Source organism: Paramisgurnus dabryanus, chromosome 2 (genome assembly GCF_030506205.2).
Source record: "Paramisgurnus dabryanus chromosome 2, PD_genome_1.1, whole genome shotgun sequence".
In the NCBI taxonomy this organism is placed as follows: Eukaryota; Metazoa; Chordata; class Actinopteri; order Cypriniformes; family Cobitidae; genus Paramisgurnus; species Paramisgurnus dabryanus.
The window spans coordinates 26,001,290-26,025,341 of NC_133338.1; the positions used below are offsets into that span (position 1 = coordinate 26,001,290).

Below are 24,052 nucleotides of genomic sequence, written 5' to 3' on the forward strand. Positions count from 1 at the left end.
TCTTTACTGAGAATGACCAAAAAAAAATTACTTGTATAGTACTTCACAGCTGGGACTCTCAGGTACTTTTGTTGTGAAAAATATTGAGTAAAATAAGAGTTCAAAAAATGATGTATATGGCAGTCATTTTCCATTAATAGAAGGATATTATGCACTGATATTTGATGACAAGACTGATAAAATGGAAAACCGATGTTTTAGCTTTGTCTATATTATTTAGAACTTCATGCCATGCCTTAAAAAATTGTGTCTGTGAGACATTAAGTAGAAAAGTTTGTAAGTGTGTATTTCTGTATAAATTCTCAGAAGCTAGAAGCTTCTGTAAAGTAATGTTTTACGTGGTGCAATTGTGAATATTTTGTCATTTTAGTAAAACGGTGCTGTGTATTTGTGTTGTATCTATACTTTGAATAATATAATATAAAAAAAGTAATTTACATCACTTGTATGAACACTCTTTTTTTGCACAAGGTGCTGTCAAATTTACGTTTAAAAACATGCTTTTTTCAATTTATTGGAAAATAATTCATTGGTGCTAAAAGATGAAAAAACATTTGTCAAAAAGTATCAGGTTTTTATCTGCGCTTGGTAAATATTTCTAGAAAATGTTAAAATGGCTCCAAGGAGCTGTCCATAGATTTAACTATTTCATTTTGGGGAAATGCATATGAATCAATTGTTTCCAGTTGTATGGGGCACATGGCTGCGGGGTAATTGTCACAGTCTGATAATGAGTCACAAATCTTATCTGGACAGCCATATAAGAAAAAATGTTTACAGAAAAGCATTACAAGATACATACATTGCCTGGGGTCTGTATAAGATAAATAGCTCAAGCTGCATACTGGTCCCATCTCAGGATAATCTCTCAATTTATAGGACTGCAGGAGATATACATTGACGATGGATGAGAAGCCTAAAATGCTGGAGTCCTTTTTCTGTCTCACACAAACAAACCATTACATTGAATAAATATACTTGTGGTTAAATGAAAGAAGACATGTTCAAGTTCAAAGGGGCAAATATTCGTCCTTCTTTATTAATCTTTCTGCAAGTTACTAAGGTTTGAGGTATGTTTTAGCATATAGCACATGCTAGACTGGCTCCAGTAGAAGTTTGTTGTCCATTTTTAAGTTGTCCATTAACCACTAGAGGTCATCACAATGTTTACTGACTGTAATTGTTTGCACTTGTTTGTAATCACTGATTGTGTTCATAAGGTTGCTGTTTCTTGTAATCCAGTGTGTTTCTTGTTGTCCAAGTTTGTTTTTGTGTGTCATCTGTGTTTATGATTTTTTGTTTGTTTTAAAAACTCTGCACAAGGATCCAGTGTGGATGTCTTGGTAAGCCTTGTTAAACCTCTGTAACTTGATAAATATGATGTCTTGGTTTAGGTATGTACGGTAGAAATGTCCAAAACAACTGTGTCAATAATTCAATAACATATATCATTTGTGATTTGTTTGCCTTATATATGGTTTGTAAAATGTTTCATTTCTAAATAACACATTGGTTGACAATTTGGTTGTTATTAGCTACTTTTATATTACTCCTCCTAAAATATAAGAGTCAATTTCTTTAATTGAGACTTATACGTCACCTGAAAGCTGAATATAATGTGTATGATTTGTTAGGACAATATTTGGCTGAAATACAACAATTTGAAAATCTGTAATCTGCAAAAATGTAAAGATTGAGAAATCACATGTAATGTGGCAAAATGTTAGCAACACATATTACTAATGATAAATATGGTAGAAAATTCACAAAAATTTTCATAAAACATGATCGTTACTTAATATTCGAATGATTTTTGGCATAAAAAAATTAATTTTGAGGCATACAATGTATTTTTGGCTATTGCTACTATTATACCCGTGCTGGTTTTGTGATCCAGGGTGACATTTTATGAATAACCATAATATTATTTAAATGTATCTATTACTTACTAGTATAATAACATAGTCACTCATACTTTATACAAAGCAAATGCCCAGAACAAAATCCCTTGGAACCAATGAGTCTATCTGTCATGCGGGTTACCTGGATTTACCCATGCATCTACTGCTGTAAGCTACAAAACCCGCTTGTCCTGGGTCACAGAAGGGCTCGAGTCTATCCCAGCATCTTGGGCCAAACCATCACAGGACACTACAAGACTAAAGGGCAATTTAGTTACTCTAATTTACCTAACCTACACAAGCAATTGTGATGTCCTTTTGTGGAATGTCATGAATGTCAATGAAATCTAGAAACAAATATTATAACATTTTCAATACTGTCAGAAGCACAGCAGACATACGAAAATAAATCTTTATTGCTCGTCAAGGATCAGCCTGTGGTAAAAAAAAACGCAGATGTCCACTTAATATTGTAATTCCAGACACAGACATGTCCACCTGCCAAATCTGTGTGGCCATTCATTTATCTATTCGAACTATTCAATAACAGAACGTCACACTTACTGCCAATTTTCTGTCCAACAACTCTATCTCCTTCTGTACTTTTCGCATTTTTAAGGCCCTGTACGCCATTTCTTGCCTTCTGTTGGAGATCTCTGCTTGTAGATATTTCTTGTATAGAACCTTAACATCATCCACAGGTTCCTTTGGAATAAGAGCATTAAAACTTTTGTTTTTAAATAAACATTTCATGTCACCAAGCAGACCTGAATTATATATATTATTTATTTATTACAAGGTATAGCCTTTATTTTTATTTGATCTTATGATTATTAAGACACCATTAAAGGCATTAAATAAATAGAGCTGCAACAACTTACAGGCTCCTCTTGCTCTTCTTCCGATAATGTAGGTGGCTGAAGTAGTGTCAATCCATGTTCAGTCACTAAAATAATAATATGGATGATGTGCTCACTGTAAACCCGATTCGTTTAGAAAATATAAAGAAAGTGTGGTGCACAAACCTCTGACATAACTGCTGCAGCTCGCCACATCTCCTGGATCAGAGCAGCATCCTCCAACTATACTCTCTATGATAGGGGCATCCAAATCATTCTCCTCTTCAGCTATGTACTCCTCTTTTGTTGGGAGTGGGTCCCCTCCTGTCCTCTTCATTGCAGCCTTTCTCTTATTTACTAATTTATGTGCATTCGTTAAATAATTAAAATTAAAGGGTCACTCCTAAAGTTATCACATAGCAGACTACTTACCACCTTGGATGACGTTCTTATATTTCACCTTAACTTGCTGCCACGTCCTTTTGGGTCCCATATTAGACCTATACGTAGGTTAAAAACTCAGAACAATTGGAAGGGAGACAATGAAATCGTGTTTTAACAGTAGCCTATAGACATCATATAGGCTACAGTTGGTATTGATGCAATAAGTGAAAAAACTTACGCATTTAATTTCGCAGCTATTTTTCGCCACGCATCCTGTCGGACTTTTGCAGCCGCTATAGTATTTCCTTTAGTTTTTATTAACTCTCTAACTTCTTCATATCCCTCCATTAGAAGTTGCAGCTCAGCAGCACTGAAGTAAACCGCACGCTGTTTAGCCATCATACATTATCAGATCACCGTGGAGCTAATTTGTGAATACTCACACGGCCGTGCAATTATGTTAATAAGCAACAGTCGGGTTATTTAAATCCGAGATATGCGCGAAAGAACAGAAAATCATTCAGCTACAACTTATCCAGCTAGCTCAATCCGGGACATCAACTAATCCCGGCTTTGTTTAACCACATCCGAAGAATTGACGACACGTGATCGTCTTAAAAACTAAATATAGCGAAATAACTGCCTCATGATTGATTACTGTATGCCGATGTAAGATTAATGAACGTTAATAATGTTTATAGTGATTTGTACTAATGTTTGGACATAGGCATCAGTATGAGAAAATGGTGGCTGGAATGTGAACTGAAACGGTTCTCTGAAGGTTGTGTATACAAAACTAGCAAGTCGCTGACCTAGACAAAAACGGAGGGCGCATATAATGGCGAAATATGTAGTCTAGGTAGGCAGCTCACTAGGTTTCGAGACACAGCCTATATGTTACATTCATCCTCCAAAACATCAGAGGGCGCTACACGCAGTTACTGATTGAATAGATTACAACACCACGCACGAAGAAACGACCACTTCTTTCCTGTTAGCTGTCGTTTAGCCTATGGAATGTTTTGGGAAGCTAAACAAGTTTAGTAAAATATTTCACATTTAGTCTTTAAACCATACTGGGTCAACGAATGAGATTATGAATTAGACGTGGCGAAATCTGAGACTGCCATCTGGAGACAAGTGAAGGTTAGTTCGAACTGCTAGTGTTAGCCAGTGTGTTTTGATTTTTGTTAACATCGAATGATTAACAGTTAACCTTCATGTTAACCTTTTAAAGATGACATTATTGTCTTTATTTTCCGTGCTCACAGGCACCAATTATATATATGTTATAATAGAAATGGTCATTTCAAGTGCTTTACTTGATACCTATGTAGTTTGCTTGTCTAGTCTAATTAAAATGTATTTGAAAGCTGATATTAAATAAGACCGTTACATGACAAAGTAGAGATGTGTTAGTGTCATTTTGTAATAGTAAAAAAGACAGTTGACTTGAGTGACACTGTGTACCCCATATCAGATGATGTTATTTTGTAGTATATACAGGATATGTGACCCTGCCTAAAAAAACAGCTATAAAGTCTTTATTTTGTGATCTACTGTTTTCTACAAAACCATCAAAGTTTGTGTAGAAATTTTAAAATTATTAAATAAATATTACTTTTATATCTTAAATATTAACAGGGTAAGCCTGTGTCAAAGATTAAAATGAAAAAAGATCCAAATCTTCCTGGATTTCAGTCATAAATTTATTCATATTTTATCTCCCTATGAATTTATAAGTAACTGTCTAGGACCCCAAAGAGAAGTAGTGGTGCGGTTTTTATTGAGGACGTGTGATCCGTTTTATCATGTTAAAACTTTTTTATGGTTAGATGGTAAGTAACCTCAGGAAAAATCTGAAATGTTACCTTTAGTGTTAGAAGGACCTTGGCCCCAAACAGAAAATACAGCGGGAGAGAAATCTGATGGAAACTTTTATTTGGTTTAGGGTTGCATAACGATTAATCGCGATTAATCTATAGCAGAAGAAAAGTTTTTGCTTACATCATATATGTGTGTGTGAACTGTGTATAATAACTTTGTGTAGATAAATGCACACACATGCATGTATATATTTAAGAACTGTTTACGTGTGTATATACATTTGTATATTTATGTATAATTTATATTATATATAAATACTTAATATATAAATATATTTTTTTCTTAAAATTATACATGCGTGTGTGCATATTTATATATACATAATTATTATACACAATTATGTGTACCCAAAAATGGGTTATGCATCCCTTGTTTGATTTGTGTTACTAAATATAATAATATAAAATGTTGTCCTCAAGCAATTGTGTTAAAATGTGTATGCACCAAAAATGTCATCTGTATAATTAGCTGGAATTGGAATGATCAATCTAAATGATAAATATTTATTATGAATAATCATCATACATAAAAAACAGGGTCTTCACCCTTTTTGTGAGCAAGGGCTACCATAATGGATAAAACAATCTGGAGGGCTACTTTTTTGATATAGTCTACTCAAAACTTTTTTGTTTTACTTATTTATTTTATTTTATTTTATTTTAATTGTTGATGTGTGTAATCATTGCTTAAAATGTTAATATACTTATAATAAATAAATATAATTATAATTAAAATAAATAAGCCAAACTGATATAAAACATATGTAATAAATAAATAATTATTAAAATTGAGGCAATTAATATTACTTTTGCGGACAACTCACAGATTCTATGCGGGCACCATGTTGGAGACCACTGCATTAAAGGGATAAATGAAAAACGAAAATTCTGTCATAATTTTTCCATCCTCATCATGTTGTTCTTAACCTCTATGATTTTTTTCTTATGAACACAAAAGAAAATTATATTTTGATAAAGGATAGTAAGCACACAGCTATCAAAATAAATAAAAACTCATACAGGTTTAAAACAACATGAGGATGAAAAAATGATGACAGAATTTTCATTTTCACCTTTAACAGGTGTTTATCTTGTAATTATATGATGTCCTTTGCAACATTTAAGTAATTGTTGTTGTATGCAGGGCTGGATAGTGGGTGACTGGGGGGCAGAGAGTGAATTTCAGGGGGGGGTAGACTTCCTGTTCTAAATTGTTGAGGATTTCCATTTTCATCCATGTAATAACCTCCAAATGCTTTGAAAATTTTATACGTAAATATAAAGGGATTTCCTGCGTCCGTGGTTCACAAATATAAAAAGAAATCCCCCCTACTAGGGTCCCCTCAGTTAGTCTTGGTCATTTCCATCACAGGTTGTATATGTTTTTGCAGTGGTTTCGGCTCTGGACAGGCTCATCATGTGTGCTTCAGCAAAGTATAGCTCCCGGGGCCCTCCACTCATACCTCGAATGAAGACTAAGCACCGGATCTATTACATCACCCTCTTCTCCGTGGTCCTGCTGGGGTTGATCGCAACTGGGATGTTTCAGTTTTGGCCTCACTCCATTGAGTCTTCAGCAGAATGGAGTCTGGATCGTCGCAGTGTACATGATGCTCCATTGGTCAAGATACCCGTGATCAGCCCTATACCTGAGAGGGGTGACCTGAGCTGTCGGATGCACACTTGCTTTGATGTGTATCGCTGTGGATATAATCCCAAGAATAAAATCAAGGTAACACACAGGCGCATGTGATTAATTTAGCTGTCATTGCGGGGTGCTTTTCTCAAAATGTCTTAATCTATTATTTGTGTGTGCAGGTGTACATCTATCCTCTTCAGCGATTTGTGGATGAGGTCGGAGTCCCCATTAGCAGCACTGGCCTGTCTCGAGAATACAATGACTTACTAAGTGCAATCTCAGATAGTGACTTCTACACTGATGACGTGACCAGAGCCTGTCTGTTCATACCCTCCATTGATGTCTTGAATCAGAACTCTCTGCGAATCCGTGAAACGGCTCAGGCTCTGGCCATGCTGCCAAGGTAGAAAAATGAATCCCTAAATATCTGTAAATTAGCCTGCTACTGCTTTACAGTGTTGTCTTGATTCAGAACACCCAAAAACAGAACTCTGTCTCACCATTCTATGTATACTTATTGTGGTTATTGATACATTTTAAGGTGGGACAAAGGCATGAACCACCTGCTGTTTAATATGCTTCCTGGAGGACCTCCTGACTACAACACAGCTTTGGATGTCCCCAGAGACAGGTGAGATTTAAACCCCATTCACACTAGGGTTTTGCCGAAAGACGATAGTATCATGTATCGACAAGTAAGTCAGCTTCTTTTTTTGTCCACCAATCAAGTGACTTAAATGAGTGAAAAATGAACAAATAAATGAGTAAACCATTGCCCCATCCCCGATACAATTGTTTATCTACGTTCTCACAGGCTGACATTAGGATGATCTCAGAATGGTGCATATCGCCCAACACTACGTTCACACTGTCATCAAAATCCGATTTTCTGCTCAAATGTGTTTCTTTGTATGACTGTGTGAACAGCACAAACCACATGAAATCTGATCTTTTCGATTCTGATATGAGACACTTTCATATGTGGTTCTAAATCAGATACAGATCGGATGTTTATCATATCGGAATTCATGCGACTTTTACGTCATTCTAGATTGATGTGCGGAAATATGCACCAACGGCATGTTTGCAAAACCACTTAAAAACATTCAAGACATTAAATATTAAGCTTCTGTTGCACATCGCCTTATACATGAAAGCCTCTAACATGCAAATAAGTGTGTTTGACTTTCCTGAAGATGACGAACCTGCACGTGACCAAGGAGCAGACTGCCTCGGCTCGTATCGTTCGCTACCACTGAACTTCAGGACCACGAACAGTTCACACAGCTGTCTGATTTTAGCCACATTCTGTGAACAGGCAAAGAAAAAATCAGATCTGAGCAAAAAATCAGAATTGAGCATTAATGTTTGCAGTGTGAACGAAGTCTAATTCACACAGCACTTTGGTCCCAGAAAATTTCTGTATAATCAGCAGAGAGGCTTCTGTGTAAACGCACACACGTCCCGTAAATGTTCTGGGATAGATCCCGTAAAGAGAACCTAGTAACGTTTACAGTTGTGAGCACATCCTGTGTGAACAAGAGGCAGAATTCATGCTGTAAGGGGCGTGCCATTGTGAGGACTCGCATGTTATTGTAACAAGAAGTTATGGTTCAGCTCTTTCAAGCAGGGATTTAAACGCAGATTAACATTCACAACGAGAAATGCCGGCAAACTGGACTGAAGCAGAGGTCAGGGAGGTCGTCACTATTTGTGCTGAAGCCTAGATCCTTCACCCGACATACAGAACAGCACATCACGCGCTCCTTATGATCTTGTCATAAACAAAAACCTGTGGTTTCTCAAGAGAGAGAGAGAAACCACGGATAATTAGCAAACTCCAGATGCTGTGGAAAAAAACTACCAAGTGTAGGATTTTAAAAACGTCACATGCCTTTAGGGGATCTTTAGGGTTTGTGTGCCAATGATTCTGAAAAATCATTGGCAGTGTGAATGAACCAAAAATTAAAAAAATCCCGGATGTATTTTCCGTATTCTCTGTGTGAGTAGTCTAAAGCAGTGGTTCTCAAACTGGGGGCCACGAGATAGTGCCAGGGAGGCCCCAGTTTTATGACATTTTATAAAATACATTCATTTATCATGAATTCAGTGTAATTAAACCTAAAATAATTAAGGCTACTAACCAACAGCACTACTTTGTATAACTTAATATGTTTTGTTTAATTAAAATGTAAAATTTTAGAATCATTTTTGTCATAAATTTTCTCTGGGGGGGCCGCAAGGACTGCACCATACACAAGGGGGGCCGCACGCGGAAAAAGTTTGAGAACCACTGGTCTAAAGCCATTTTCCCTTTATGACTTACATTTTGCAGTAAATAAAAAGCCTCTATAATCAGTATATACCCATTATAAGATATTTCACATTTACATTTCATATTAGTCTTGTAATAATATTAAGACCTTTTTTAATTTTTAAAAAGGGCACCTAATGTCCGATTCAAGTTTTTACATTTACTTTGGCGTGTAAGTGTGTATTAGTACAGGATGATGATATGCAAAAGATACAAACCCCAAAGTAAACAATGAAGCAAGTTCTCTTTTCTTGGACTATAACAAACACACGGATTGGAGGCAACAGTTTCCTTCCTAGGATTGGTGATGTAGACAAGACCGACTTTATCATAATTTCCATCGCTTTGACTCAGAGCCTGTAAGTTAACTGCATTGCATTGTGACCGAATCTTTTAAACATGGTAAGGAGCGTCACATTTCTGGCTGTTCAGGCCAATCACAACGTACAGGTTAGCTGGCCAATCAGGGACAGTTTGTACAAAATTTGTGCGTTTCAGGAAGACAGGGGAATCTGGAGCTACAAAAATGTATGTGGAATGTACACTGTATGTGGAAAATGTGCTTTTTAACCATAAACCACCCAAGCACATTGTATTACACCAAATACACAAAATAACGTTGTTGTTTCAACTACTATTTATATGCTTTAATATTATTCAGTTAATTGTTTTCATACTTATTGTAAGGTCTGCTAAGTAGTTTCAAATCAGCACAATGAGCACATTAACTGTAATACACGGTTAGAATTTACCAATACCACTGACATTAACCAATAAAAAAAAAAATGCATCAGATTATCCTCCGTTACCCTCAAGTGGTTTTGGCATCAGGGTAGATTGTACGTTTTGCTAATGGAGTGTTTTTGTGGGGTAACCACTTTTGGAAAGAGTAGCAGTAGTGTCCACCAGACAGAGGTTTTGCGAAGTCCAAAGTTTTGCTGATGGTTTTTAACATAATTACCACAAACATTTTGGGGTTGTAAGAAAAAATATTCACAAAAAATAACCCCTTTTTTAGCACAACCAAGATTGTAGCAGTTAGCATGGATATTTTTGTTTGATCCTGCCTCATGCTTAAACCTTGAATATTATTGCACTCTTCAAAAGCTGTTCCCTACTGTATATATGGCTTTATAAAACTTATAGGGTCACATGCGGTTTACAAGACATGGATTTCTTGCTAGTGTTTTTCTAAGACTTTCTTACCTAAACAAAAATAAAAATAGCGGAGGTGTGGGGTATGAATATTTTAAGGTTTATTTTTAAGGATGTAAAGTTTGTGCAATATGTTGAATTACTCGAGTAAGGGTGAGGTAAACTGAAACTTCTTCATGCCAATAGAGGGCAGCGTTACTCTGGTGAAATGTTTAAACCTCTTCATGGACCCATAAATTCTTGTAGATTTGTCTTGATCGTTGTCGACTGTATATAGTTTTTTCAACATGTTGCCTCTTTGCATTAGTGAGAGCTGCCCACACTGGTATTTCGTTGTGTCTTTTAAATACACTGTAATCCATAGAGACTGCAATGCTTGCAAGTTGCATTCGAAATCAGAAATTTCTTAAATAATTCAAACAGACATCAATATTGTTACTGATGTAGGTCCATTCACACAAATGAATTACTGTATATTGGTATTCACCAAGCTGATCTTTTAAAATACAATTTTATCTCCATAAATGTATTCGATGTATCATTAATCTAGCAAATTCCCTAGGCCCAAACATCAAAGATTCAGCTAAGAGCGGTTATGAAAGAGAGAAACACACACAGCCGTGTAGAGCAGGCAGACAAACATAATCTCCATAGACCATGTTTCCTAGCTTATTACTTGGCCACTCTTTTGCGTTGGGTGGAAAAGGTGAGTTTTATGTACTAGAAAGCCCAGAAATGATGAACGCTTATCTGGAGCTGTAGGGAATTTCCTGGACTCACCCAGCTGCGCTCCATTTGGCGTGCAGCCTCATCAGAACCAGCTGCCCATGTGCGCATATGTGTGGGGTGAGATAAAAAGACAGCGCGTGTTGCGTCGCTGTATTTGCAACTCTCGCTTTACTCACTTCATTCCTCATGCAAATTGAGTCTTCCCTCAAACGAGGCGCCGTTTGATGTTTTATTGACTCGTCGCAGAACAAGGACGTGGAGGCGACCCCGTTAAATGTTTCAGAGTGGCGTGTTCGCACATTTGTCATGTAAAACCAGTTTAGGGACGCGTGTTGTATAAACCGTTGCAGCGTTTCATCTTCGTTGCTTTTGTTTTGCAGAGTTTTGCTTGCTGGGGGAGGCTTCTCCACGTGGACGTATAGGCAGGGTTATGATGTCAGCATCCCTGTCTACAGTCCCCTGTCTGCTGAAGTGGACCTTCCTGAGAGACAACCGGGGTGAGATGCTGCTCGTCTACCCAACCTATCTGCATAATCACTCACTGATTTTTATTTTATTTATATTAAAACCCTTATAAACTTCATGTGATGTGTGTTTACTCCAGGCCCAGGCACTATTTTATTCTGTCGTCCCAGACGGCTATTCATCGGGAATACCGTGTTGAACTGGAGAGACTGAAGGAGGAGAATGGGGAGGCCCTGCTCCTCCTAGACAAATGCAGCAATCTTTCTCAAGGACTGGCATCGGTCAGAAAGCGCTGCTATAAGAGCCAGGTCTACGACTATCCCCAAATCCTACAGGTTGGTGTCTCTGTTCATCTGTGTGTGTGTGTGTGTGTGTGTGTGTGTGTGTTAAATATAATCAATTCCATTTATTTCATGTATTTTTCACACCTACAGTGCTTACAGACTTGCAATACATTCAAGCAATATTTATCAGTACGTATTTATGTTTCATGGGAATCGAACCTTTGCACTATTAATTCATTGCTATACCAGCTGAGCTACAGGAACACTTTGCTTATGTTATTGGAACTACTGGACCAAATTTGTTTATAAATAAAACAATATTCAGTTTTCCTGGTGATTTTCCATTGTGCGCTCTATGCTCATGAGCTGTCATAACTGATTTAATAATTGTGTAAATAAACCTCATCCTGCCTTTGAGAGATCTGCTCTAAATCTGTTAGAAGCTCTCTGACTTGGCCAGAAGCGATTTTTGCCACCACACCACAACTTTTTTCCATTGCTAAAAAACAATAGGAACAAACATTGTTCCTGTCCACCACGCTCATCTCCCGTCCAGCCCTGTCTAGACAGGAAGTACGCTTATCATCTGGGCTGGGTGCTGGAGCACATCTGGGAGACGTTCCACAGTGGGGAGGAGCAGAGGCCAAATCCCTGTGAGAGCTCTCTCCCCCCCAAAAACTAAGCCACCTTATGCACACCACACGTGTATATCACACTATTGTTTGTGTGTGTCATTATGAGAGATGTTCCCTGTTGGTTCTGTAGGAATCGTCGTTCTGTGTGGTTCTGCGTGGGGCCCGGCTCGGCCAGGCCACTCTGAGTGATGTGCTGCAGGCCGGATGCGTCCCTGTCATCATGGCTGATTCTTACATTCTGCCTTTCTCTGAAGTGCTGGATTGGAAAAGGTAAAGATGAATTCAAGCATGTTTTCAGTCTAATCATAATTTATTTTTCTCAATGCATAATTGTTTGTACCTTTGTGCTTGCAGGGCATCCGTTGTCATTCCAGAAGAGAAGTTGTCAGAGATGTATACGATTTTAAAGAGCATCCCTCACAGACAGGTTGAGGAGATGCAAAGACAGGTAAGAATGTGAAAATAACGCATGCACCTAAAAACATGCATCTGGCCATCACGGTGGTTGGTAGGTCATGAGATCACCCAAGATACAGCTCAAGGGCTGCAAATTCATTTCTTTAAATGTCGTCCATCTTTTCCTGCGAAAGTTTGAGTGGAATTATAAATACACTCTGGGATATTTATGTGAAACAGTCCAACAACCCTCAGCCCAGTGTCATGATTACTAAACAATACCAAATGCTGTCAAAACTGATGGCCGAGTTCAATAGCAGATTAGTCATTCTCAGACTAAACGCAAGCAACCTTCTCACGTTTAATACAGGGTGAAGCTGAGGTTATGGGAGTCACAACCCTTCTTCTGCTTTGCTGACATTCTTTCCGCTGTTCAATGAAGTGCAAGCTCTCTAGAATGAAAATAACCATTAGACAGGTGGATTCGTGCCAAAACCAATATTCCTGCAAGTGTGTGCTTTTGATTCTGCAAAGATGAAATTTCTCCTGCCATAGTAAATCATGATGAGAGCTAATTTTTAGTATTAGTGATGTATCTATCCAAACAAATTGTTAACCACACACTTTTCTTTTAATTCTTTCCCTTCGTCTTTTTTCCGCTCTGTGGTTATGTCACAGTGGCTAAACCACATTGAATAAATGTATGGATATCTATTAAATTCCCTCTGTAATAGTTATGGTTGATTGGTGATGTGGAATAGTCTACATTAGCCATAATTAATAGTAATAATGATAATAATAAAACGTAATTCTACAACATTGGCATCCACTTCAAAATCTTTAAAGGGATAGTTCACTTTAAAATAAAAATTCTGTCATCATTTACTCATCCACCTGTATGAATTTCTTTTTTTTCTGATGAACACAAAAGAAGATATTTTGAGAAATGATGGTAAACACACAGCAGATAGTGACCATTGACTTCCATAGTGGAAAAAAAATTATATTAAAATATTTTCTTAGTCATTTATCACAATACTTCCAATATATTTTTTTTCTACTATGGAAGTCAATGGTCACTTACTGCTGTGTGTTTACCATAATTTCTCAAAATATATTATTTTGTGTTCATCAGAAAAAAGAAATTCATACAGGTTTAGAACAACATTAGGATGAGTAAATGATGACAGAATTTTCATTTTAAAGTGAACTATCCCTTTAAAAGTTCATGTTTCTGTATGTTGATTCCGGTATAAGCGTTGCTTCATGACCGTTGGACATGCGTTGAATATGACATGGCATGAAGCCAGTGAGATATCAATGCACACTTGAACACATCTTGATCCATTATTTTCTGACTAGTGTATGTCACCTCCGGTCCAAAAAGCGTAACGCTCTTCATCTTTCCAGAAAACAACCCTTATAAACTTTTGGTGTGGCACTGAAAATCGCAGATGCTGCAAATAATACTGAATAAAGGCAGACATATACAGACAGTAAATGCTATGTGAGTTATACTGTAGGTGTGGTGGAAATATTTGTGTTTTGACCAATAGAGGGAGCAACCAACAACTTTACTCTGTGATGAATAGGTCTTTCAGTCTGAAGCAGCAGCCTATCATTTATTGACTCTCAAGCCTTCGCTGTTTAAAACATAGGGTCTGATGATCTTTTGTTGAATGTTGTGATTTCAGTATTATAATACTATACCCACCACAAATGTTTTAATAGCTGAGAGTGTTGATATGTGGGATGTTGATAACACAGTGTCATATAAAATTAAAAAGCTGTGAAAGTGTTAAAGTTTAAGTTTGCCCAAAAATGACGACAAATCTGTCATTATATAGGGGAGAGCGGGACACAACCTACAGTAACGCTTTTTGCTTTTGGCTCAATCATTCAAAAAATATTTGAGTTTGATTAATTATGTTTTTACATAAGCAACACGCACATCTCTGCTACAAATAAACATTTGAAGTTTTTAGTACTTACCATTCTTGGACAATTACACCAAAGTGACAGAAGTGCAAACGTTACAACTTACCCCATAGGAGGGGTTAATTGTAACAGGCAGGGGTTTGTTGTAACACTTTTGGAGGCAAATATTTCAATACTATTTTGTCTATATACTTCAAGTGGATATTGTTTATATATCTGTTTATAATAGACATGTATCCACACTGTATTCATTCATCCAGCCCTTTTCTAACAATAGTTCAATTATAAATGGATACAAATGTCTAAATATGTGAGAAAACGCAGAACAATTATGACAAAACATTTTTTTACATGTGACCTAGTCTGTAATAACCATACTACAGTTTCAATATCAAATTCTGAGATAATGAGCATCAAAGTCTGATTTTAGCCATTCATTTCATTATGACTTCAATCTTTGACGTGACCTTATTCAATCAATATTAAAGATATGAACAAATATAAATTTGACACCGATTTTTGACAGGCACATTTATTTTGTTGGCAGCCAGCAATCATTCGTGTGTAGCATATTTAAAACAATGGCAAAAATGACGCTAACGTTAGCTGTTTTCATATCGTAAGTGCTGAGGGGTTAGTTGTAACACAGCGTTACAATTAAACCCGCTGAGTCAAAATATTTTCAAGCCCACCAAAAAAGTTGCTAAGAGCTGCAGACATATTTCAAAACGATGTTATGTTTTAGTCAACAAGACACTGATTTATATGACATAACATTGGATTTGGTATCTTACACACCCAACTTAGAAACCGAAAAAAACATATGATAAAAAATTGACTTACATGCCTCCAAAAGACTCGTTCATCAATAACTCTTTGGAAAAACATTATACATTTTCAATAATTTGCGGCAGATCGTCTTTTGGCAGAGTGGAAAAAATACTAGGGATGCACCGATACTGGTATCGGGTATCAGCCTCGATACCACATTTTCTAAAGTACTCATACTCGTTAAAAGTCCCCCGATACCAGGGATCGATACCACGGTCTGAGAAATGTCTGTGTTTGAGCGGCGTGTATATGGAGCGAGATATGCTTCTTTATTACATGCGATAAATTAAATGATCTGAGAGAAATAAAACTATTTGAAAGAAAAAGTTATCACACTGATAGCAAAGAAGCATTTCATGAGAAAAAAAAGAATATTTGAGAGAAAAAGTTTTCATACCAATAGCAAAAAATAATAATATTTGAGACAAAAAAAAAGTTTGAGAGAAAGTATTTTCTCATGATAGAACATAAAAAATATAAATTAGAAATTTTTAAAATTATTTCTGAGAAATAAAATCTCTCAAGTATATGTTTTTTGCTATTAGTGTGAAAACATTTTCTCTAAAAAAAAGTGTTTCTATCAAAACGCTTTTCTTTGCTCTCGATGCAATTTCTTGCTCTCGTGTCAGGATTTTGCTTTCTCTGTGAAAATTGTGTCATGGGCGGGGCCACGTTCCTATTGGCCAGTCGGGTAAGCATCGTCTTGTCTTGGGAATCGAACTGAATCATTACACCGTTGTTCGGTTCACCTAGATAGATGCCATCTCTGCTTTTAGTTGAGCACGGACACTCTAATGTTTGAGTAAGATGATGACACACAACTCGATGGATAGCTGGCTGAGCAAGTTCACAGCACTGAAGATTAAACATTAAAAAATGAAATGGTACTCTTATTCATGAATGAATGTGTATTATATTATTAGCTTGCTAATCGCTAATTAGCCATCATGCTATAGGTGAATGTTTTGATTCACTCCTTATTTAGTGAGTAGTGATCTAGTTTCTACCTTTGCACTTGCTAGCCTCAAAGCACCTGAAGAGTAACTGCTTGTTCATCATACAACCTCCTGTATAACTTTCAACCAACGTTAGTGTGCATGGAGGAAGTACACGCCTAGCTGCCGCAGCGCGGGGGGCCACACACGTCGGGGCTACGGTGACCACAGTCCCGATGTCGTACGTGCCAGTGGTGGTATATCATAACTTAAATGTGTTTTTTTGTTTTCATAAAAATATTAACATTGATACCATTATAATAAGATAGCTGCCTGCTATTGAAATCAGTGTGAACAGATGCACTCAGTCTCTCAATATCACAACTATGGTCATATTGAATACACAGCTATGACAATAAATAGGGCAACAAAGTAATAATAATAATAATAATTTGTTACACTTATTTAGCGCTTTTCTGCAACACTCAAAGCGCTTTACATATAAAAGGGAGAATCTCCTCAACCACCACCACAAAAAATAAGCTTTGGAGGAACTTGTGAGATGTGAACCATATTTTTATTAACTTATTAAATTAAGAGATCCATAACTTAGTAATTATAGATTAAACATATGCTTTGATACTCAAAATAGTATTGGGGAAAAAATACTCGAGTCACACACGCATTTCAGTCAGTTCACATCGTTACACACCACACCTTTTATTTCTCACGCTGAGAAGACTTAACTTTTCCTGCTATATACAATTAATGGACGAGGCGCAGGAAGGTTCTCTGTCAAGTTCATAGCTGTCTCGAATTTTTCTTGCGCTCCTCTGATGTCATTCACTTGGACTTGATTTATTCAAAAACTCCCCAACTGCTTTGCAATAAGAAGCTTAAGCTTACCTGAAACTATAAGGAAAATAGACTATAGAGGCTTTCTGAAATGAATGAAAGGACTAGAGATGACTATTGGAGCATGTCAGACATACTTTTTTTATAAGTGTAATTCTTGTCACTTGTCACAATTTAACACATCAATAATGTGTTATGTTTGTAACAACACTGGGTGTGTTAATTTTAACACATTGTTTTGTGTTAAACTATTCAACACATTATGTGTTATTTCGTATTGATTTTGAGTTTATGTAAATAAAACACTAGATGTGTTGTCCTTATAAGAAAGATGTCTCAATTTAACACATTCGTTTTAAGAGTGTATGTAAAATACGGCACAAATCGCGTCCCGTATTGATTTGATACGCGTCATTTTGCCTGTTAATACGGGACGATTCCGTGTTTCACGGGACGGGTGGCATTGCTACCTTCCATGCACACTAACGTTGGTTGAAAGTTATACAGGAGGTTGTATATGATGAACAAGCAGTTACTCTTCAGGTGCTTTGAGGCTAGCAAGTGCAAAGGTAGAAACTAGATCACTACTCACTAAATAAGGAGTGAATCAAAACATTCATTTGGCATTTGCAAGTTTACCTAGCATGATGGCTAATTAGCGATTAGCAAGCTAATAATATAATACACATTCATTCATGAATAAGAGTACCATTTCATTTTTTAATGTTTAATCTTCAGTGCTGTGAACTTGCTCAGCCAGCTATCCATCGAGTTGTGTGTCATCATCTTACTCAAACATTAGAGTGTCCGTGCTCAACTAAAAGCAGAGACGGCATCTATCTAGGTGAACCGAACAACGGTGTAATGATTCAGTTTGATTCCCAAGACAAGACGATGCTTACCCGATTGGCCAATAGGAACGTGGCCCCGCCCATGACACAATTTTCACAGAGAAAGCAAAATCCTGACACGAGAGCAAAAAATTGCATCGAGAGCAAAGAAAAGCTTTTTGATAAAAACACTTTTTTTTAGAGAAAATGTTTTCACACTAATAGCAAAAAACATATACTTGAGAGATTTTTTTTCTCAGAAATAATTTTAAAAATTTCAAATTTATATTTTTTATGTTCTATCATGAGAAAATACTTTCTCTCAAAACTTTTTTTTAGTCTCAAATATTATTATTTTTTGCTATTGGTATGAAAACTTTTTCTCTCAAATATTCTTTTTTTTTCTCATGAAATGCTTCTTTGCTATCAGTTGATAACTTTTTCTTTCAAATAGTTTTATTTCTCTCAGATCATTTAATTTATCGCATGTAATAAAGACGCATATCTCGCTCCATACATGTAAGGGGTTAATGCCTCTTGTGTTGTCCAAAGAGGCAGAGTTTACAACAAACTGGAAAACTATTCCCTTGTTTTTTTGTTAAATTATATGACTAAAGCTGTTACCTGTAAATTTAAATCATGTTTTTTATTAAGTACTCCGTATTGGTATCGGCAAGTACTGAAATGCAAGTACTCGTACTCGTACTCGTATTCCAAAAAAGTGGTATCGGTGCATCCCTAAAAAATACTGGAAAAACGAAATGCTCAACCTTGTGCAACAATGTAAACAGTCCGTGTTACAACTTACCCCGCGTTAGGTTTTTGCCCCGCGCACCCCTACTCACCCACATCTTGCTTTAGACATGTATGACCTTTGAGTTCTTTTTTGTAACACAAGTGGTGTTAGGAAGAAAAGTGACTCACAGCCTTAGACCATATTGATGTATTGTATGGCTAAAACAAGCGACATTCTTTAAGTCTTCTTTGTTATATAGAAAAAGGTTAATATGAGTTTAAAATGGCATATTGGTGAGTAAATGACAAAAGATTATTTTATCCCTTTTGAAGTGGTTCAACTCTGGCTTCGTGCATTAAGAAGATGCTTTACTTACACTGCATTCAAGCTGTAAATTTTTTCATAGTGTACTGAAATGGACTGTCCCGCACACTGTTCAGGCCAGCCTCTTTAAATAGATCACATGCATTCCTTATTAATGGGATTAGGGTGCTAGTGCAGTCCTAATGCAGTAGCATCATTCTGCTTTAATCCTGTCTGAACACATGTTAAAAATGCACATGTAGAGGGGAGAGGTCTAGAGGTGCTCAGATCTTACAGCATGCATTTTGCTTAAGTTCATGCACATTCGATGAGTTGCCACATAGGTTTTGCATTGCAAATAAGTAGGGCACAATATTGAGGAAGAATATACGTTATTCAATACGATAATGCTTTAAGTTTGTAAATTTAATTTAAAGGAGACATTTCACAAGACTTTTTTAAGATGTAAAATAAATCGTTGTTGTCCCCAGAGTACGTATGTGAAGTTTTAGCTCAAAATACGCCACGGATAATTTATTATAGCATATTAAAATTGCCACTTTGTTGGTGTGAGCAAAAATGTGCAGTTTTTTGGGTGTGTCCTTTAAAATAAAAATTAGATGATATCTGGACTAAATAGCAGTGCCGTGGTTTGCATATTAAGGGGTGGTATTTTTATTATAATAAGATCCCCTTCTGACATCACAAGGGGAGCCAAATTTCTATGACCTATTTTTTCACTTGCTTGCAGAGAATGATCTACCAAAACAAAGTTACCTTGTTGATCGTTTTCAAATTTTTTAGGTTGATCGAAGCATTGGGGACCCAATTAAGGCACTAAAATATGGAAAAAGTCAGATTTTTCTGATATGTCTCCTTTAAAGGTGCACTGTGTAGAATTTAGTGGCATCTAGTGGTGAGGTTGTGAATGGCAACCAATGGCTCAGTCCACCGCTCGCCCCCCTTTTCGAAGCACATAGAGAAGCTAAGGTAGCCGCCACGGGACAAACATGTCGTCTGAGACAACATTATGATAAAACTTGCTCTGTAGAGCAGTTTGTCCATTTAGGGCTACTGTAAAAAAAGCTGCAGTGCAAAATGGCGACTTCCATGTAAGGGGACCCGCAGTGTATGTAGATAAAAACAGCTCATTCTAAGGTAATAAAACAATGCTTCATACTGTAAGGTCTTTATACAGCATTAAACATATAGTTATGTATATTATATTGCATTTCTGCCACTTACAATTTACACATTGCACCTTTAAATTAAATTAAAATATATTTCTAAACTAAAAATGAGTTACCAACATGCATGTTTCGCATCTTTTTTAAAGCATCACTTTTACTGCCTCACCAGTTTCTCTGCTATGGATATTGACCTAAAACTTTGACTTCACATAATTAATATTTTTTAAATATTAAACTCAGTTTTTGCAAAATGCAAATGCAATATTAAGATTTGCGATATTTCAATAATTTTTGTTTACATCTTGCAGTCCTACAATTAAGAATGTTAATAAAGCAACAAACAAAAGTATTTTGGGATTAGATGTGCTGAAATATGCCCAAGAAGTAATGATAGCAAGTGCTAGGACAGAAAAAAATACAGCAATCCGAGGAGTGTCTCAAAATCGCCTGTGTGTGGAAACTTGTTATGATATCATAGTTTCAGGATTGTTAAAATATGTCTCCAAGCCTCCATTTCTAATTCAGCAACGTCATTTTGGGACATTGTTACAGTGACTTGAGTAACAGAGACAGGGCATGTGAGAAAAAGCATGCAAATGAACGTGTGTGATCTATTCGCTGTGCCATTTCAAATCAATGACTGTTAAACTGTAGTATCAATTCAGCAGTTCAGTGTGACACAAAACAGCAATGCGTCCCAGTGCTTTTCTGCTATATCAGCACTTCTGGAGTGTCTCTCATCCAGTCGGATTGATGGAGCGGAAATGACTGCGCATAATATTTGTTTTATTGTCAGTTTAGCAGCAATGAAAATCTTTTCTATAAAACATTGTATAGAGAAATAAATGCTATAAAGAGACTGTAGTGTATGGATAAGCATTCAATACTTTCTCTTCTCACAAGACTCCTTTCTCTTCTCTCCTCATAAAAATTCTTGCAAGCGTTCAAATGGGGCGGAGTCAGCGCTTAGTGGGTGCGGTTTTCTCTCAGCCTCTCAGCCTTGGTCGGAAAGGAAACTTTCATCACGAGCTGATTTATGGCCGGCTGCGCTCCCCCTGGGATGAGAAAGTCTTTTTGAATCCTCTTTCCCTCTCCATAAAAAGAAAAGCTGTTTTGGTGTAGTTGTATTTTTTCAGTGTTTAAGAGACAGTCCCGTGGGGGCCAGGCAATGGGGAGCGACACAGTTTATCTAATGCATCGAGTTCTATGTTGGACTTATGACAACAAAAACACCAGTCGTAGCGTTGATGGACTACAATTCACTTTAGAGAGACTGAATAGTCGGATCTCTTCGTTAAGTGTTTTGCACAAACCTCTATATATCATCAATTTACTCATTAAATCGACAATTTTATTGTCGTCGTAAAAGGGAAGACCATTAGAGGTTTGTGCCGTTGTTCAGTAATTGCCCCGGAAAGTGTAGCAAGCAGTTACTCTTTGTGATCGATTCTTAGCCTGGTCTCATTTGACTCTTTGTAGTCGGGTCTGATCTGACGCTGTTTGCAGTCAGGCCAGGTAATGAGGCTGCCCCCAATATGCACTTGGTCTGCCCTATTAAATCCAGCAAGGTCACACAGGACCAGGAGAGGTGGAACTGGGTCACTGCGGCATGGCGCCTCCTAGCAGGAGATAGCACTGTTTTATGGGTAATTAACTCTTATGTACTCCTCACCCCTCACTGCTGGAGCTTTGGGTTTGTTAATAGATCGCCAGTGGAGCCCAGAGACTGTGTGTTCCTGTAGTGACCGATTATTCATTTATTTAGTTTTTTTACTTAAATTGATAAGTATGTAGATTCTACAGTATTGGTGGTTAACAATTCATGCCTGTGTAATTCAGGCCAGACTTTTGTAACAGTAGAGATCCCTACACTTAAAAAAAATCTAAATAGAATATGCACTATAAAGAAAAAATGGATGGCAATCACTTAAAGGAAAACACCACCGTTTTTCAATATTTTCTGTGTCCTTACCTTAACTTGGACAAATTAATACATACCTATCTTTTTTTAATGCTTGCACTTCGTCTTTGCACAGCACGTCGTGAATGTGTTAGCATTTAGCCTAGCCCATTCATGCATTAGGATCCAAACAGGGATGAAATTAGAAGCCACCAAACACTTCCATGTTTTTCCTATTTAAAGACAGTTAATGCAGTAACATCATCACCCCTGAGAACCCCCCCCCCCCTTTGCTTAAACTTCCGAAGTCAGGAGTGATGATGTTACTGCGCCAGAGGTGAAAGTGCTGCAAACTAAGTGCTCTTCCACCATAAAATATAGTTTTCATTTTTTATCAGCTTTAAAAATCGCCACGTTTATTTTGTGCTACCATACTTACCAGTGTAACTACTCATGTAACGGTCTTTAAATAGGGAAAACATGGAAGTGTTTGGTGGCTTCTAAATTCGTCCCTGTTTGGATCCCAAGAAATGAATGGGGCTAGGCTAAATGCTAACACATTCACGACGCGCTGTGCAAAGATGAAGTGCACGCATTGAAAAAAGGTAGGTATGTATTCATTTGTCTAAGTTGAGGTAAGAACCTAGTAAAATATTGAAAAACTGTGGTGTTTGTTTTCCTTTAAAAGAAAATGTCCGTATTTGACCCAATCATGGGTTGAAAGAACCCAGCATGTTGTGTTAAAGGGACGTTATGGACGTTTTTCAGATTTTGGTTAGATTTTATTTTTAATTTTGCCACAAATAATACTGAGGAGCTTTGATCTTCTTTCAGTCCAATGACTCTGCAATTCTTCCTTTTATATGTTTTACATTAGCATTATAACACTGTTATACAGCCAAATTGGCATTTACAGTACATTACAGCACATTCTTTGCTGGTATGGAGTTCAGTGAACTGATCTTTGCCCTTAAACTTCAGCTGTAGTCTCGGTGCCACTTGAGTGGAAAAGTTAAAAGACTGCTAGTCTAAAGGGCCCATAACGGTCTGGAATGGTCCCTGCAGTCATGTCACCAAGCTTTAATGGGCTGTTTGGTCTTTGAAAGTGTGTAGGGGGGTCATAAAGGCAAAAGCAGGATTGTGGGAGTGAAGGGATGTGAGAGGCCTTATCTTTTGTCTTTGGTTTTCATCTTTCACATGGTTTTATACATGGTGTATTTATATGCATTTCTGTTTATCAGCTTGACATGGTGTTCTCCCTACGAATACTGAAATTCTGCCATTTATTGTTCCCTAGGCCCGCTGGTTCTGGGAAGCCTATTTCAGCACTATGAAGGCTATTGGCATGACGACTCTCCAGATTATTAATGATCGCATCTACCCATACGCAGCTCGCACCTATGAGGAGTGGAACAATCCTCCTATTGTTGTAAGTAACTGTTTTATAGATTGCTCTTTAATATTTATACTTCATCTCTCTAATAAGCTGAGTTTTTTGTCTGATTTAAGCATATTATCAAAATTGTCTCAGACTGGTGGTGAGAATTTGGTGAAATGTGCTTTTTGTCAAGAACAAGTTGGGAATCAGTATCATATATGGATTTTTACCCAGCAAATGGTTTCATTATAGCCACTCATCGTGGAGGGAAGTAAAATGAATCTTTAATAATAACACAAAGTATTTGTCCACCATATATTTGATGAACGCTTCAGAATAATGAAACATCACATGAGGAGCACTCAACGGAGATCTCAGCATGTACTTTAGTGATCTAACACAATTATGTCTTACTGATTTTCCTATTTATCTGATTTTGTACACAACCAGAAACATGAGAAGCGGGCCGTTCTTTAGGACATTTTCATAATGTTGATGTTCTTCATTGGTTCTTGTGCTCTTGTAACTA

The 24,052-nt window shown here is 36.9% G+C and overlaps 2 protein-coding genes across 3 annotated transcripts in view; one reads left to right on the forward strand and one right to left on the reverse strand.

Annotated features, from left to right (window-relative positions):
* Nucleotides 1-1,991: 1,991 nt before the first annotated feature.
* On the reverse strand, nucleotides 1,992-3,852 carry LOC135730872 (uncharacterized). 2 transcript variants are annotated; one of them, XM_065248854.2, is made up of 6 exons: nucleotides 3,363-3,852; nucleotides 3,173-3,240; nucleotides 2,927-3,097; nucleotides 2,783-2,847; nucleotides 2,466-2,606; nucleotides 1,992-2,336 (listed from the first exon to the last, which is right to left on the reverse strand). In XM_065248854.2, exons 1-6 carry the CDS (start codon nucleotides 3,524-3,526, stop codon nucleotides 2,325-2,327), a joined length of 621 nt encoding a protein of 206 aa, XP_065104926.1. In that variant the 5' UTR covers nucleotides 3,527-3,852; the 3' UTR covers nucleotides 1,992-2,324. The 2 variants fall into 2 exon arrangements, with proteins under 2 accessions (XP_065104926.1, XP_065104925.1); XM_065248853.2 differs by having other exon boundaries at nucleotides 1,992-2,606.
* A 230-nt stretch (nucleotides 3,853-4,082) lies between these two features.
* Nucleotides 4,083-24,052, forward strand: part of ext2 (exostosin glycosyltransferase 2) — a 35,200-nt gene continuing 15,230 nt past the window's right edge. Inside the window, exons 1-9 of the mRNA XM_065248855.1 lie at nucleotides 4,083-4,270; nucleotides 6,402-6,742; nucleotides 6,829-7,052; nucleotides 7,191-7,280; nucleotides 11,228-11,344; nucleotides 11,452-11,647; nucleotides 12,362-12,501; nucleotides 12,586-12,679; nucleotides 23,443-23,574. Of these exons, the coding sequence (XP_065104927.1) occupies nucleotides 6,428-6,742; nucleotides 6,829-7,052; nucleotides 7,191-7,280; nucleotides 11,228-11,344; nucleotides 11,452-11,647; nucleotides 12,362-12,501; nucleotides 12,586-12,679; nucleotides 23,443-23,574 (1,308 nt within the window). The 5' untranslated portion in view covers nucleotides 4,083-4,270; nucleotides 6,402-6,427. The remainder of the gene's footprint in view (nucleotides 4,271-6,401; nucleotides 6,743-6,828; nucleotides 7,053-7,190; nucleotides 7,281-11,227; nucleotides 11,345-11,451; nucleotides 11,648-12,361; nucleotides 12,502-12,585; nucleotides 12,680-23,442; nucleotides 23,575-24,052) is intronic.